This window comes from Juglans microcarpa x Juglans regia, chromosome 4S, assembly GCF_004785595.1.
Source record: "Juglans microcarpa x Juglans regia isolate MS1-56 chromosome 4S, Jm3101_v1.0, whole genome shotgun sequence".
Taxonomy (NCBI): Eukaryota; Viridiplantae; Streptophyta; class Magnoliopsida; order Fagales; family Juglandaceae; genus Juglans; species Juglans microcarpa x Juglans regia.
The window spans coordinates 6,287,768-6,303,266 of NC_054601.1; the positions used below are offsets into that span (position 1 = coordinate 6,287,768).

Consider the following 15,499-nt stretch of genomic DNA (forward strand, 5'->3'; position numbering starts at 1 on the left):
ATATTTTATGTGAAAATTTGAAAAAGTTATTTTGAGATTTGAAAAAATTAAATTATTTATTATATTTTATGTAAAAATTTGAAAAAATTATAACGATGAGATGAGATAAATTGAGATAAGCTAAGGTGGATTTTAAACGCAAACGAAACCTAATTTTTCGTGTGTATATATGAATTATAAAATCTATTATTTACGAGTTGGTGTTTAAAAACGTATGCATGCATAAAGTGAAATAAATAAATAAATTTGCGCACACAAATCAGGCCTTAATGGCAAGCAAACCAGAGGAGAATGGCTTTTCTTCAGCTTATTCCCTCTTCGTCGCTCTCTCACAGAGCCGCTTTAAGTTTAAACCCAGCTGTTAATTTTCCCTCTTCCCTACATCCAATCCCCGTAGTATTTTCAAAGAGAACCCATTCCCTCCGCAGAAACCGCAACTCTCTCCGGTGCTCCTCCTCCTCTTTCTCCGAGAAGCACCATACTAATCCTCCGAAATCAAACGACGTTGTGGAGCTCCCTATTTTCCCCCTGCCGCTGGTGCTGTTCCCGGGCGGGATTCTACCCCTACAGATCTTCGAGTTCCGGTACCGTATGATGATGCACACTCTCCTCCAGACGGATCTCCGCTTCGGCTTCATATACTCCGACGATTTTTCGGGTACTGCCGACATCGGATGCGTCGGAGAGGTGGTCAAACACGAGCGCCTCGTCGACGACCGGTTCTTCCTCATCTGCAAGGGCCAGGAGCGGTTCCGAGTGACCAACCTCGTACGCACCAAGCCTTACCTCGTCGCAGAGGTGACGTGGCTGGAGGACCGGCCGTCCGGGGACGGAGAAGAGGATCTGGAGACGCTGGCGAACGGGGTCGAGGCGCACATGAAGGACGTGATTCGGCTTTCGAACCGGCTAGGCGGGAAGCCTGAGAAGGAGGCGATAGACCTACGGAGGAACCTGTTCCCGACGCCGTTTTCGTTCTTCGTTGGGAGCACCTTCGAGGGTGCCCCGAGGGAGCAGCAAGCTTTGCTTGAGTTGGAGGACACCGCGGCGAGGCTGAAGAGGGAGAAAGAGACCTTGAGGAACACACTCAATTACTTGACGGCGGCCTCGGCGGTTAAGGACGCGTTTCCCTCGTCGTAATCTGAGGTACTGTACTGAAGGTTACTCTCCTTGACCCGGTTTCAAACTTTCAAGGAAGGATTTAGCAAAAAGTTGTAAAACAAAAATGTTTTATGGGTAATTTCGGAAGTCTAGTTTTAGATATAATAATAAGATACTAGATAGTCGAATAATTTTTATTTTTTTTTATATATGTGTATATTTAGTTGTATTATTTCTAATGGTAAATGATATTGCTTCTAGATTGCGTAGTTCGCTTATTTTTTTTAAAGAATTTAGTAAATTTGGTATCTATATGAAAAATTATTTTTTTAATAGTGATTTCCATTTTTTTTAAATAGAATATGCGAAAATTACACACTCTAGAATTATATATAACATTACCAATTTTTAATAGATATTATAAATAAATTTCTAATTAAATGCATGACTTATAAAATCATTCAAAATTAGAGTGCTACCCACATCCTCTAGATAGGGGCCACCATGTTCTCGCCCTCGCATAGGTGGGGGAGAGTTAGGCCAGGCCTCGCTCTCCATGGGCTGGTGCCCTCGTTCGGATGTTGGGAGGTGGATTGGACCTCACGACCATTCGTCCACTGCCCACCCACGACAAAACACAATTGAAAAATAATAGCAAAACTCAAAATCAACCCAAATTGTTCACCAAATCCACAATCTAGCCATAAAATTCATAAATTTATCATCCAACAACAAATACACAAAATTATAAATTAAAATAAAATAAAAAATCATCTTAAAAAAAAATGCAACATTTTCCTCTGGCAAGACCACAACCATTCGTGACCTCAAATCCATGGCCACATTGTAGTCTATAAGTGTCTCACAACCTTCAAGAAGAAAAAGTGGAAAAGGAGGAGAAGAAGAAGAGGAAGAGAAGACTTATACTTGCTGCAAGGTTGGGGTGGTGACGAAGGAGGAGGTGAAAAACAGAAGAAAAGAGATGAGGAGATAGAAAAGAAACAACGGAGGGAGAGAGAAGAGAGGCGAGAAAGCGAGAAAGTGATTTAGGGTTTTGTATTTTTCCTTATATACCGTCCAAGTAAATCACTAAAACCATGTCCTTTTCTTAAAAGAAAGTTTGTTTTTTTAAATATATATATATTTATATAAATATGTTGGGCTTGGACCTAGTTCGGTCCCGTCCCTCGGCACCCAATTGCGTGGGGGCATCCTCCCGCACACCTTTTATCTTCGGACGGGATCCCTATCCCAACCAGACAAAGGCCAAATGGGGTGGGAAGGGTGGCGGATAGCAGAGTCCTACCATACACTCCTAATTCAAAGTGCGTCACATTATGGTAAAGACAATATAAATCAAGACAAAAAATAGCATTAAGTTTCAAGTGGTTTAAAAATAGCATCACTTTGGTCACTAATAACTGATTTAAAAATTTAAAGCGGTACTGGCGAAAATAATTAATGGGCAAATAGTTTCAGCCACATTGAATTGTGAATTTGGCTTCACAGGAAATTATTATTAATTAATTACGTATGATTTTTCTTCCCAAGAAAAATGGTGTGGTTATTTAGGTGCACGGATTTGTTTGGACTTTTTCTAGGGCAAAGTTCTTTGCATGGCTAACCGCTAATTGCTTGTTGATAGGAACCTGAATATTGGTTAATCAAGGTTTCAATTTTCTATGCAAAATGAACATATATATACTACGATGAAGCATAATTGGGAAAATCTTACTTTTCTATTTCTTTCTCGAGGTTTGAGATGTCTTTCCTTTGAATGTGACTTCGTTTCATAATATTTAAATCTTTTTTTAATTATTAATAATATACCTATCACTTTTTATGAATGAATAATGCTATTACTTAGATAGTATATAAGGAAAAATACAAAACCAGCCGATCTCTTATGCCTTCTTAATTTATCCTCTTATTTTAACTGTTTATGCATTTATTTTTTTTAATTTTTTAATAGTTAAGAAAGTAATTATTAGTGTATTTATATTTTTTTATTTTTTAAAAATATTTAAAATTAAAAATTAAAAAATACATATAATTTACACTAAACAGCACAAAGAGTAATTGACGGGATAGTGGCACCACTCTCGATGAATATGTTGATTGTTTAGAGTACTAGCATTGGATTCATCAAATTCATCTTTAAATTTTGATGAAAAGTACATGTTTTCCATATATCTAAAACCTCCATATCCATAACTCCACATTGGATTAGCTATTGGATTCATCAAAATAATAATATAATATTATTTTTTTAATAATAATATTTTTCAATTTTTCTTTCATATTTTGTAATTACATTAACCATATTTAAAAAAAATATCAAACCATGCTGCATGTTACTTTTTCAAAGTTCATTTAGATTAAACTGTTAAGTACGAATAGTTACATAGCAAATTTATTTACACAGCATTACAATTAGCAGTACCTAAACAAATTCAGCAAACAATTAGCAGTAATTAGGATGTATTTTAATAATTTATTCATCCAAATTCACATGAATTCAGTAGAAAAAAGCAAAAAGAAATTCACAATTTTTTCATCATTTCTATTAATTTCATTACCACAAAGTAAAAAGCAATAATAAAAACTGCTTCCCATGATAAAACAGAATTTTATCAGTTCCAGAATTTTAACTATATTGCCATTGTTTTGCAAAAACAAAATTTTATCAATTCCAGCATTGAATACAGTAGTATACTGCAACAAAAAAAATGTCCAAAGCAACTTCATGACAATGAGATAATACTTTGAATATGTTTCAATCACAACAACCTATAAAAAGTCACAATTCAGATTATAATTCAAGTCATAATTCAGATTACAACAGTCCACAAAAAGTCACAATTCCTATTTCAATTCAAGTCACAACTCAGATTACAAACAATCCACAAAAAGTCACAATTTAGAATTACAATTCAGATTACAATAACCTACAAAAAGTCACAATTTAGATTACAATTCAAGTCACAACTCATATTACAAACAACTCACAAAAAGTCACAATTTAGAGTTACAATTCAGATTACAATAGCTCACAAAAAGTCACAATTTATATTAAATTATTTAGACATGAACATGAACAAAACTATGAAAAGTTGCATGGGACTCGATTGGTTTTGTCACTTCTGAATAGGAACTTTAAAACAATAGTGCCTAAACTTTAAATAGCACTTTTTTTTTCCACCAAAACAAATTAAAGATCTTCATAACACTGTAAAAACTTGGCTTAGTGCAACAGAAAATGTTGCTAAAAGAAAGATTTGGCTACAAACTTTTCAATTGGTAACAAGAATCCAAACTAAAAAAGTGCACTTTGGAACCACTAGCTCATGTTACAAAAGCAGAGATTTTGAATTTCATCAATTTTCTTTTCGGCCTCAAGATTTATATATTCAGATTAAGTATATATATCAATGGAACTCACTCTCATTTGTAGGAGAGTGAGTTCCATTAAGAAGCCAGAAGTTGTAAACTCAGAAGTGATGGCAGCTGAATGTGATGCTATCGACTGAATACAAAGCTCTAAGAAAATGAAATTAATTGAAAATAAGCATCTATATTTTGCTCGTGAAGAAACAACAAAAAGCCCACAAAAAAAGATTGAAAAAACAACTCTTTGTTTCAAATAACTCAAACAATAGAATGATTGAAATACATACACGGAGTTGAAAATTTCTTCAAGGGTAAAAATACATATATAAGCATACAAATGTCGTGCAAAATTTCTCATACATACATATATGATTAATATATATATGAGAGAGTGAACTCACAGAGATAGAGAACGTTCGGAGCAGAGAATCGAAGAATCAAGAAGAGAAAGGAGTGATAACGGTGAGCTTATGGAGGTGATGGAGGTCCTCTTTCACCTGAAACACCTTGTACGAAATTGAATCCTAGTGAACGAAGATGAACTGGTCACTCTCTCGGCAAAGTATATGATACAAGCTTGGCAAAAAACAAGAGAGAAAATAGAGGGAACAAACGGAGAGGAAGAAAGGAAGGGGAAAAAGAGAAATTTGGAAATCGAGAAGAAAAGGAGAGAAAGAAAGAATCGAAAAGGGATTTGGAGATTTCAGGATTTTGGAGATAGAGAAGAAAGCATAGAAGAGAGGGAAGAAAGGACGAAATTGCATGCAAAATATTGATTTTGGTAATAAAATAATTCGATAGACGTTGAATAATAATTCTTTAAATTTGAAGATAAATGAAAATCTACTGTACCTGAAAGCTTCACATTTGAGTAGAAGATGAATTCAATACTAAAATTTTAAAATGAAATTCATCAAATTTTAAAGATTGAACTCATTTGATGAGTCCAATACTAATACTCCACTTGGGAGCGGGGTCCCACACCACTTCATGGGAACTGGTAAACCCCACGTATCAATCTCTCGCTTTTGCTATTTGTCATAACCAACTGATTTTGGGAACACTTCCCATGTTCTTATCTCACGACCGTATGCTAAACGCCCAAAAAACAAAAAATAGTATATGGCAATTATCTAGGTGTCTCATATTTTTAAGGAATTCTGAACTTGGACACTTAATTATACTGCTCATTTTATAATATAAATAGAGTCATTTTATTCATTATCTTTATATTATATATCATACATAATTTTTATTTTTTATTTTATTTTTTTGTTTTATTCTTACTAAATTAAATAAATTCTTCTACTCATCATCCATATATTACATATTTAATAAAAAAAATCATATATGATATAGTGTAGAGATGATAAGTAAAATTCTTCTTATAAATAATAGTCTCCCTCTTGAATTTTATTATTTTTAATCATAATTGTTAATATGGCATTATTCTAATTATAAAAAAAAATAATGTTAGATATACTAGTATATACGTACTCTCTTTAAAAAAAAATATAAATCTCCCCATAAAAAAATAGAGTTTTTTTTATATTAATTATAAATTTATCCAATTTATTTAAAGAGAGTGGACTTATCTGGCATTTCTTGCTAAAATGTGCACTCTCCTCTCAGTCTGACACCTGAACACGCGGACAAACAAAGGACGAGGCCAAGTGTGTCCAAGAGAAATGAACAGTGAGGTTGGGGGTTGAAACTTGACACGGGCAGTCCGGCTCCTCGTGCCACTGCCATGTAGCAGCACCAGTTCATCCCCAGAAAAGCCACGTCTCATTAATACTGTTTATCCAACTTATTCTATTTCGCGTCCTGCTTCCCTTATAAAATCGGATCCTCGATCTGCACCAGCGTCAGTAAAACCATATCATCAAAACCCTGATTAGATTTCTATCCATTTCTCTTCTGGATTAATAATGTTGAAGTCGGACATGGGTCTCGTGGAGAGAAAATTACTAGTAAGGAAGCCTGCGCTGGCGAGCTCGAGAAAAGGGTGCATGAGAGGCAAGGGTGGCCCAGAAAATGCTATGTGCACCTACAAAGGTGTCCGGCAAAGAACTTGGGGCAAATGGGTGGCCGAAATCCGGGAGCCAAATCGTGGTGCGCGCCTCTGGCTGGGGACATTCGACACCTCCCTCGAAGCTGCCATGGCATATGATGCTGCTGCACGTAAACTTTATGGCTCCGCGGCTAAGCTCAATTTGCCGGACTTATCCACCATTAATAATTTGCAGGCGCATCCAGCGACTTCCAACACCAGCCATATTTCCCAGAATTCATCAGGTACCACCTCTACATCTAGTACCTGTTCTTCAAATAATAGCGCAATAGTCAGGGATGATAACGATGTTACGCCGCAAGTACTCTACCAAAATAGTTCTGCCCTTTCTTTTACTGGCAAAAACATGGAGCCCGGAGAAAAACAAGCGGGATACAAAAACGTGAATTTCTCCGAGAACGAGGCCGACGGGATTGATGGAATTTGGGGGAGTACGAACTCAAGCTTTCCAGCCTTTGATGAGACAATATGGGTGGAGGCGGCCATGTCATTAGATTTTCCATTCATGATGGGAGACTCGAGAGCTTTCTCCGGCAACTTGGTTGACGGAAGTGGCCGGGAAACGTTGCATTCTCAATGGTGCATGTAATCAAAGTTCCAAGAGTATATATTTAATTAGCTATATATATATATATATATAGGTATAGATATAGTATAAGCTGTCTATATATAGTGTACTAAAGGTTTCGAGTACCCCCATATGAATTTGGCTCTTGTATTATCTATCCTCTCTTTTTCTTTCATTCCTTTTGATAAAGCTCTTGTATGTATTGATATGTCATGTACGACATTCCAAAGTAAAAAATAAGAAAGAAAATGAATCAGTCACCTTCTTGCTCCAGCTGGTGTCCTTTTATGCATAACCTAACCTAAGGAAATATATAAGAAAAATTCAACTCATCTTCTCTTCACCATATACGTATTTTTATTTTTTTATTTTTTTCTTCCACCATACACCTATTTTTATCTTTTATTTTTTTCTTTAGCAGAAAACCATCTCTCCAGTAAGAAAAAGAAACTCCTTGAGCTAATTGTAGGTCAAAAGCATATAATAATAACATTATCATCAAGACAATTGGTTTAGCCAATGCATATGGGCGCGGTCATGCACAGCCTAGCTACTGGCAATATATCATCGAAGAAAAAAAACAAAATCCAGGAAATTAACATCGAGGCAATGAAAAACCCATATTTGTTGTGCCTACTGCCAAAGCCCGAAGCATTGGCTGTACAGATTACGAGCCCAAGAGCTCATATGCAAACACAATATCAGCATGCATAAGCCTGCCTGCAAGAGAAAATAGCCCATGTCAGAAACACACATTAATTATCTCACATATTATTCGAAATTTCAAGGTAAGTGCACGTTAAATCAAAGGTTGACTATACGTTGCAAAACGAAAGTACAGAGAGTTGTCGTTGACTCCCTTTCGACTTTTTATTTCGATTGGAAAAACATTGGAGTTCGAAACTTTACTTGTATTTTTATTTATGTCTTAATCTTATTTTAATTACATGTTTGGTAAATGTTAAAATACGTTTCAGATTTTTGTCATCTTGCCGATCTTTTCCTTTTGCTATTTATCGGACTCTTTTCTGTCAAGATTGTCTATAATTTTTTTTTTTCAAAATAGTTATTTACAGTTTGAAAAGAGGTAAATATAATATATATAGATCTTATCGTATTTAGTATTAAGTTCATATTGTCTACAAATATTATTAATTTATTGCAGTGAAATCTACATGCTGTGTTTATGATCTAAGACTATGGATGTAAATTGATATGCATGGTGGCATATAGATTGGCAAAGGCCAAAGGCGCGCAGCTCTGCTCCAACTATCCGAACATTGCAATCCATGAAAGTGATCATCATCTGAATAATACCATGCCCGCCACAACACAACCCTCAAAACACATCCCGGCAAAGACATGCAAACTTCCAAATTGCTACCTGTCAAACTCTTTTAAGTTTTTATATTCTAGTTGCAGGACCAAGATCTATCTACTTGTAACTCGACCGCTGACATGTCAGATTAAAATTAAAAAAATAAAAATAAATTTTTATTACAAATCAAATTTTAGAGGCGATTAGATATAGGATATAATATACCATTCACATCTTGGTTTAAAAAAAAAAAAAAAGACAAAAGCATCTTATAATTATAAAAGTTTGCTTTTAGAAAAGTACCCACGATTCGGATTCCATGCATTGAGAAGGAATGAATTAGGATAATTATTCACATTCTTTTGATGATGTGATATTTTAATTACAAGATGTTAATCTCACCTAGAATTCTGTCAGCACACTCATGTCTTTGGCCATGGATTAGGGCACACTTGATCCGCATACATATATATATATATGCATTAAATGGATCGACATACTGTGAGGAAATTATATCGATCTGGCTTCACTTTTTTGGACTGACTGAACTAGATCAGCTCTACTCGATGATGATGCCTTGGGAAGAATAGTAATATGTTATGATGAATTAAGATGAGATGAAAATTAAAAATTAAAAAAAATATTATTAGAATATTAATTTAATTTTAATATTATTATTATTTTAGAATTTAAAAAAGTTGAATTGTTTATTTATTTTATGTGTAAATTAAAAAAATATTGTAATAATAAGATGGAATGAGATAAAATACTTCTTGTATCCAAACATGCTTTAACTAGCAATTTGGAATTTTGCTCACGCCATTGCTTGTTATTAATAAAATATTTATGATGGAAGGAGTACTAGTAAAGAGTGATTAAGGGATAACAAGCTGGATGGGTGATGATGGAATTAATATAACTTTTTTTTTTTTTAATTTTTTTTTCGATTCTATTTTAAAGATCATTATATATATATATATATATATATATATGATGTGAAGAAATATAGTACTCGTCGGTTGATGTGAATAATATTATAGGATTTGATCTGATAGAAAATTGAATTTTATATGACGACAGGAATTTTTCTCGTAAATAAAATTTTGAAATGTTAAGCGTGTAAAAATTGTATTATTTATATCGACTTGGCTCGATTGATATCGCTATTTTAAATCGACCGAGGCTCCGAATTAGCCGAGGCACCAGCCGATGTTTAGATTGTGTTTAGATATTGAATTGAGTTAAGTTGAGATCATAAAATATTATTAGAATATTATTTTTTAATATTATTATTATTATTATTATTATTTTAGAATTTAAAAAATTAAATTGTTTATTATATTTTGTGTTGAAATTTAAAAAAGTTATAATGATGAGTTGAGATGGGTTGATATCCAAACGTACCCGTGTATGCAGGCGGGTTGCTTCATAGCTAGGACGTTCTTTAATTTCTGGCATGTTTTCCGGCCACCAGCCGGCGAAGTACGGCTTTAGTAGCAATAGCGGTCTCCCTGTTAATGTTTGTCCGTCACTCATGGTGCTCGATATTTTACAAACATACCTCATCATGTCTCTGAAAACTTGGATGATTCGATTCCGACCGAAATAATAACATATGAGAATGATTATGACAAATAAACATAAGCAATATTTCAGCATGCTTGACCAACTTTGGCTACAAAAAAATATAGTGATCGCGCACGACTTGGGAGTTGGAAACTTTGTGGGTCCTTTCATGTTCATGCCATGATGGTCTGCACTTGGTTGATAAATGTGCAAATCTTTTTCAGTAAATCAAACCACAAATTAACATATAAAAGCATAAGGATTCAGATTTCTTTTTTAAAAAAAAAAACATACAAAGCATATGGGATTTCAGTCCCTGCGGCCCCTCAGGTGACAATGATCATCATGTTCATTCCCTTGACATGTCTCTTTTGAATAGTACTCTCTCTCTCACACAAAAGTCACTAAAAAAAGCTAAAAAGAAAAAAGAAAAAAAAATCATGCACGCCCAAGCTTTCTGATATAGGGTGGTACTTTTTCTTCTTTCTGCAGGCAAAGCTGTTGGTGAAAAAAAAAAGGTCTTGGAATTTTGGGGTCAAACATTCTCTGATGAGGATGGAAGGAGAGGCTGAGTAAGGGATGACTTGATGTGGCTTGTTGCCCTGTTGTTCTCGTACTGATCCGGAGTGGGCTGAATCGCAAGTTTTTCCTGTGCAAACTTCCTTTCTTCGCTTTTCCCCCACAGGACTAGGTACAATCCCACTATGATCAACACTGCCCCAATTATCCTGTACATTTATACCCACAACAATTAACCAGCTTTCTAGCTAGCTAGCTAGCATGTTCTTTGAGATAAAAGCGAAGGACGTTGTTTTGCAGAAACATCCCTTCTCTTTCTTATGTTTCTATTTACTCCTTATGTTAATCTTTATATAATTTTCAGGCTGAATGGCACTGGACATCAGACTCCTTTCAAAAGTAAACCAATTCCATGGTACCCCACCCATTTTTGGGTATGGACATGGCTCCAAACGCGACATAACATAATTTGGTCATTTGTATCTGTCAAATGTGTATGCAGTCTAACATATACCAATCCAACATTCCTTATATATTATGGATGTAATGCAATTATATATCTAAGGATATGCATGTGCGACCTTAGTAATGCCTGAACTGATGGGGATCATGATACTGTACAATCTTTTTTATTCAAACACTTTCTACAATTCGGAGAAGATAGACACGACATGTGAATTTTCGTATGTTTGATGCTATGTGCATGTTGCTCATGATGGACGTCATTTAATGGAATGGATTTTACATATTAGATCTATCTCTTTTGGAATTGTAAAAGGTATTTAAGAAATTGTAAGATATCTCAATCCGGCATATGAGACTCTGACATGTATAGAACTAATTCCTGACATGTATCGAAGGGAGGTGATTATAGTATGAAGAGAAGGGACTTACCCTCCCAAGTAGAACTCTTCCCCCAAAGCAATGGAAGCCATAATAGCGACAACAAGAGTCTGAACAGGTTGATACACAGCCACGAAGACAGGGCCACCTCTGTCAATGCACCATATCTGTACAGCGAAGGCCACCCCTGATGCCACCACTCCCTGCAATATTTCCACAAAAACTTTTCTTCCTCATTTCATTTTCAACACCCACCATCCCCGGCACATTATTGCACAACTACTTTTGTACCCTTTGACAACTTAAAAAGCATAGTTTGAACATACACATACACGAAATAAAGTTGCCCAGGAAAATTAAAATAAAGCTAGAGGCTTTGCCTCCATTGAATTGGCGAGACGTTAACGTTTCAGCCACTGGTTTGGTTTCATGCATGAACAAAGTTACCCTTTTTATCTTTCAACACGAGTCCACCCTCTCGTGTCTTGTCTTGATACGCAAAAGAGAAAGATTGTACACACCCATTTGCATACATATAAAGCTACTAAACGACACTCAAAAGAGAGATTGTTTGGAGATTAGACTCGTATTGGGGTTCAGTCCGAATCCTTATTGAAAATGTCACTTCTCTTTTTCCCCTTCTGGGCACAGTTTCTTCCTTTCGGATGAAACGCTTGAGAGTGGAATGAATAATGATATAGACATGAATTTTTTTATAATTCTTTTTAATATTCTATTAATTTTAAATATAAAAAGGATATAAGTTTTTTTTTTTAAATTAATATTATGATGAGGTAAAATTATTGTAAAATATATAATTTTCTTTAGGCTTATTACTCTCTTTGACCAGTGATTGTGCTCAAGCTGCAAGTATGACTGCTTGACTGATACGAGATTTTCTTGACACGAGCTCTAAGATTTGAGAGTAAGGAATAAAGGATGAATTGCAGCGAATCACTGACCGCATAGAGGATGGTGAAGAGCTCTCCACCAGAGTGAAACATCCAAGCCTGTGCATCTCTCTCAAAGATCAAAGCAATCACCACAAACTGTATGAGACCGAAAAAACACGTATAGGAGGTGACGGAGAGGCGAGCCGGGTACTTCTTAAGGACCGGTGCTTGCAGCACCAGCCACGCGGACCATGACAAGCAATGGCCAATGAGGTAGATGCAGCCCATGGTCCAGTTCTTCCCCGCTGCATCTCCTAGCGATACAAAAACCGGCGTTGTGCTGTGTAGTGTTTGTGCTGGGCTGTATACGGCTGGGCCTTTGTACAGTGTGATTACTGTGGCTCCGGCGACGCAGAATATAGTTCCGACCACCTTTCCAATGCCGTCTTTCCGATCTAGTCGTACTTTCTCAATCCTGCACATTCGGGCAATGAACAAACAGATTAGTTATTTGGATGTATAACAAAAAACACGTGTTTGACCCACCAAAGCAATAAAAATGTTTCAAATAAAGAGACGGAGAAGGAGCGTTGAGCTTGCCGGAGTAAGGCTGCCATGAGAAAGGTAATGGCTGGGACGGAGTTTTGTATTGCTGATGCGAAAGTGGGAGTTGTGTTTTCCAAACCCAGCAAGTAGAATCCTTGATTTGCTGTTATTCTGTCGAGCAAAAAGAAACGTGAAAAAAGCGACTATCTTTCAGTTCGAGATAGTTTTGTGCTTAAACAACGAGAAGATTTGGGTGTTTTTTCTGTTATATATTCTGTGATCACATACCCAATTAGTGCGAGGATGAAGAACTGAAGGAGAAAATTCAGAGTGATTGCCGGCCTCTCCTTCCTGATCAAAGAATTAGAAACATCAGTTACTATGATCATTTAGATCAAGAAGCAAATGAAGCAAATGGTTACTAGTTATGACACCGTACGTACTTCTCTAGAAAATAGGCAAAGGGGAGGAGCAAAAGCAAAGCGATAACGTTCCTATAGACAGGGAACACAAGTTTGCTAATGCCCATGTTGAGGGCGGCTCTGGAGACAACATGGAAGCCGGCATAGCCAAACTGCAAGGCCAGCATAGCCGCATGCAGCTGGAGTCTTTCAGGTATAGAGCACCACATTCTCTTTGCAGGGGCGGATCCGGTGTCAGCCATTGAAGCAGAAACAGAGAAACTAATTAAGACTTGGGAACTATAGAGGGAAGTGAAAAAAAGAAAGGGAAGTGTTGTGAGCTAGAAGAGTAGGAGATGGTGTAAATATAGTGGAAGTGAGTGAGAGGAAATGGTGCCAATGTGGAGGAATGTGGCCCACAGTGGCCCCTAAAACGAGATTACTTCAACTGTTGCTAACCTTCAGATGTTTTTGGTTGTCCCCCTCATTCTTCTCTTTTATGCCCTCTTTCCTCAAATTAATACCGTCGAGGATTCTTGGATATCCTCACCTAAATTGGAGGCTTCCATGTGTAAAGCTTGATTCTTGATTTTAGAAGATTGATCATTTATTTATTTATTTTTACATATTTTCCATTCTAGTTATAATTACCATAGATGTATTCCTTGTATACATTGTACGATTCTATAAATGGAAAACATTCACCACTCTCAAAGGTGTGGTGGTTTACAAAATATTCTCGTAGTATCAGAAGACCCTCACTTGGATGAACCTTCCTTCGATCTCGACGGCCTTTGATTCTTCTTCCTCTGCTCTTTCTTTCAACATCATGATTCACACGGTGACTATTAAGCCGTCCTCTTCAAATTACCTATTTTGGAAGAGTCAACTTCTCCCCTTTCTTGTGAGCCAAAAGCCACTAGGTCACGTTGATGGCACAATTGTACCACCACCCCTTTTTGACTTTGCTAACTCTTCTACACCTAACGACAAACACTTAGCATGGAGAATGAAGGACCAGCGCATTCTCAGCTTGCTCCTTTCCTCCTTCACTGAATAAGCCATGGCTAAAGTTGTCGAACTCTCTACTTCTCGCGAGGTCTGGCTTGCCTTAGAGACTGCCTTTAGCCATCGATCCAAAGAGCTCGAGAGCTATGCCTCAAGGACGACCTTCAAGTAATGAAGCATGGAACTTGCACGGTTGCCGAATATTCCCGTGTGTTTAAGGCGCTCTGTGACCAACTCCATGCCATCAATTGTCCCAATGATGGAACATATAAGGTACATTGGTTTCTTCGTGGTTTAGGGGCTAATTTTTCCACATTTTCAACAGCTCAAATGGCCTTTACTCCTCTTCCAACGTTTGCAGACATTGTACCCAAGGCTAAAAGTTTTGAGATTTTTAAAAAATCTCTCGACTCTTCAACCCCGTCTGCTGCCGCATTCATTGCCACGAAAGGCTTTTCTCAAGACCGTCGGGGTTGTTCATCTTACAACCAGTGAAATCGTGGGGGCAGTAACGGCCACAACCACTCTGGATAAGGGCATGGTAAGCGTGACCATTACACTCCTCACTGTCAAATATGCAGGAATGAAGGATACACTATTGATCGTTGCCACAACCGCTATGATTGTGTTGAGCCCTTTGCTCAATTGGCCGAAGCTTTCACCAGCACATGCTCCATATCTGGTGGTTTTGACTTTGGCTGGTACCTTGACACGGGTGCTTCGGCACACATGACAACCGATTCTTCTCAATTGGACAAATCAGAAAATTATATGGGCAATGATTATGTAATAGTAAGGAACAATGCCTCTTTTCCTATTACCTATACTGGTACAATTTCTCCTTCCCCAAATATCCAATTATTAGATGTTTTAGTTGTTCTCCATCTCACTAAAAATCTGTTATCTATTAGTAAGCTAACGTCTGATTTTCCTTTATCCACCACTACCTTCACTAATAATCTTTTTATTGTTGAGAATCGCAAAACAGGAAGGGTGGTGGCAACCGATAAAAGAGATGGTGGTCTATGTGCTGGAGCATGGAAATCCAGCTTTTCTTTTTGTCCTTAGAAATAAATCCTTACATGCTTCATATGAGTTATGGCACATACGACTTGGGCATGTAAATCGTTCTATTATTTCTTTACTCAATAAAAAGGGGCATCTTTTTGTTACTTCTTTGCTGCCTACTTTATCGCTTTGTCCTACATGTTAGCTTGCCAAGAGTCATCGTTTGCCTTATTCTCATAATGAAAATAGATCCTCTCATGTGTTAAA

General features: G+C 36.6%; 3 protein-coding genes across 3 annotated transcripts; 2 read left to right on the forward strand and 1 right to left on the reverse strand.

The window, feature by feature from the left end:
- Nucleotides 1-214: 214 nt before the first annotated feature.
- LOC121263070 (lon protease 2-like) lies at nucleotides 215-1,431 on the forward strand. Its single transcript, XM_041165858.1, has one exon. The coding sequence runs from the start codon at nucleotides 292-294 to the stop codon at nucleotides 1,135-1,137; it is 846 nt and encodes a 281-aa protein (XP_041021792.1). The 5' UTR covers nucleotides 215-291; the 3' UTR covers nucleotides 1,138-1,431.
- Nucleotides 1,432-6,327: 4,896 nt separating this feature from the next.
- On the forward strand, nucleotides 6,328-7,403 carry LOC121263102 (dehydration-responsive element-binding protein 2D-like). The gene has a single exon (XM_041165894.1). It carries the CDS (start codon nucleotides 6,420-6,422, stop codon nucleotides 7,149-7,151), a length of 732 nt encoding a protein of 243 aa, XP_041021828.1. The 5' UTR covers nucleotides 6,328-6,419; the 3' UTR covers nucleotides 7,152-7,403.
- Nucleotides 7,404-10,295: 2,892 nt separating this feature from the next.
- LOC121262986 (protein WALLS ARE THIN 1-like) lies at nucleotides 10,296-13,564 on the reverse strand. Its single transcript, XM_041165727.1, has 6 exons — nucleotides 13,259-13,564; nucleotides 13,104-13,166; nucleotides 12,870-12,986; nucleotides 12,339-12,744; nucleotides 11,428-11,579; nucleotides 10,296-10,742 (listed from the first exon to the last, which is right to left on the reverse strand). The coding sequence occupies exons 1-6, from the start codon at nucleotides 13,477-13,479 to the stop codon at nucleotides 10,550-10,552; spliced, it is 1,152 nt and encodes a 383-aa protein (XP_041021661.1). The 5' UTR covers nucleotides 13,480-13,564; the 3' UTR covers nucleotides 10,296-10,549.
- Nucleotides 13,565-15,499: the final 1,935 nt, after the last annotated feature.

Coding starts and splice junctions, on each gene's coding strand:
- LOC121263070 (XM_041165858.1), top strand. CDS start 292: ATGGCTTTTCTTCAGCTTATTCCCTCTTCGTCGCTCTCTCACAGAGCC.
- LOC121263102 (XM_041165894.1), top strand. CDS start 6,420: ATGTTGAAGTCGGACATGGGTCTCGTGGAGAGAAAATTACTAGTAAGG.
- LOC121262986 (XM_041165727.1), bottom strand. CDS start 13,479: ATGGCTGACACCGGATCCGCCCCTGCAAAGAGAATGTGGTGCTCTATA. Junction 13,167..13,258: donor TTTGCCTATTTTCTAGAGAA/GTACGTACGGTG, acceptor TTCTTTGATCAG/GAAGGAGAGGCCGGCAATCA. Junction 10,743..11,427: donor GAAGAGTTCTACTTGGGAGG/GTAAGTCCCTTC, acceptor ATAAATGTACAG/GATAATTGGGGCAGTGTTGA.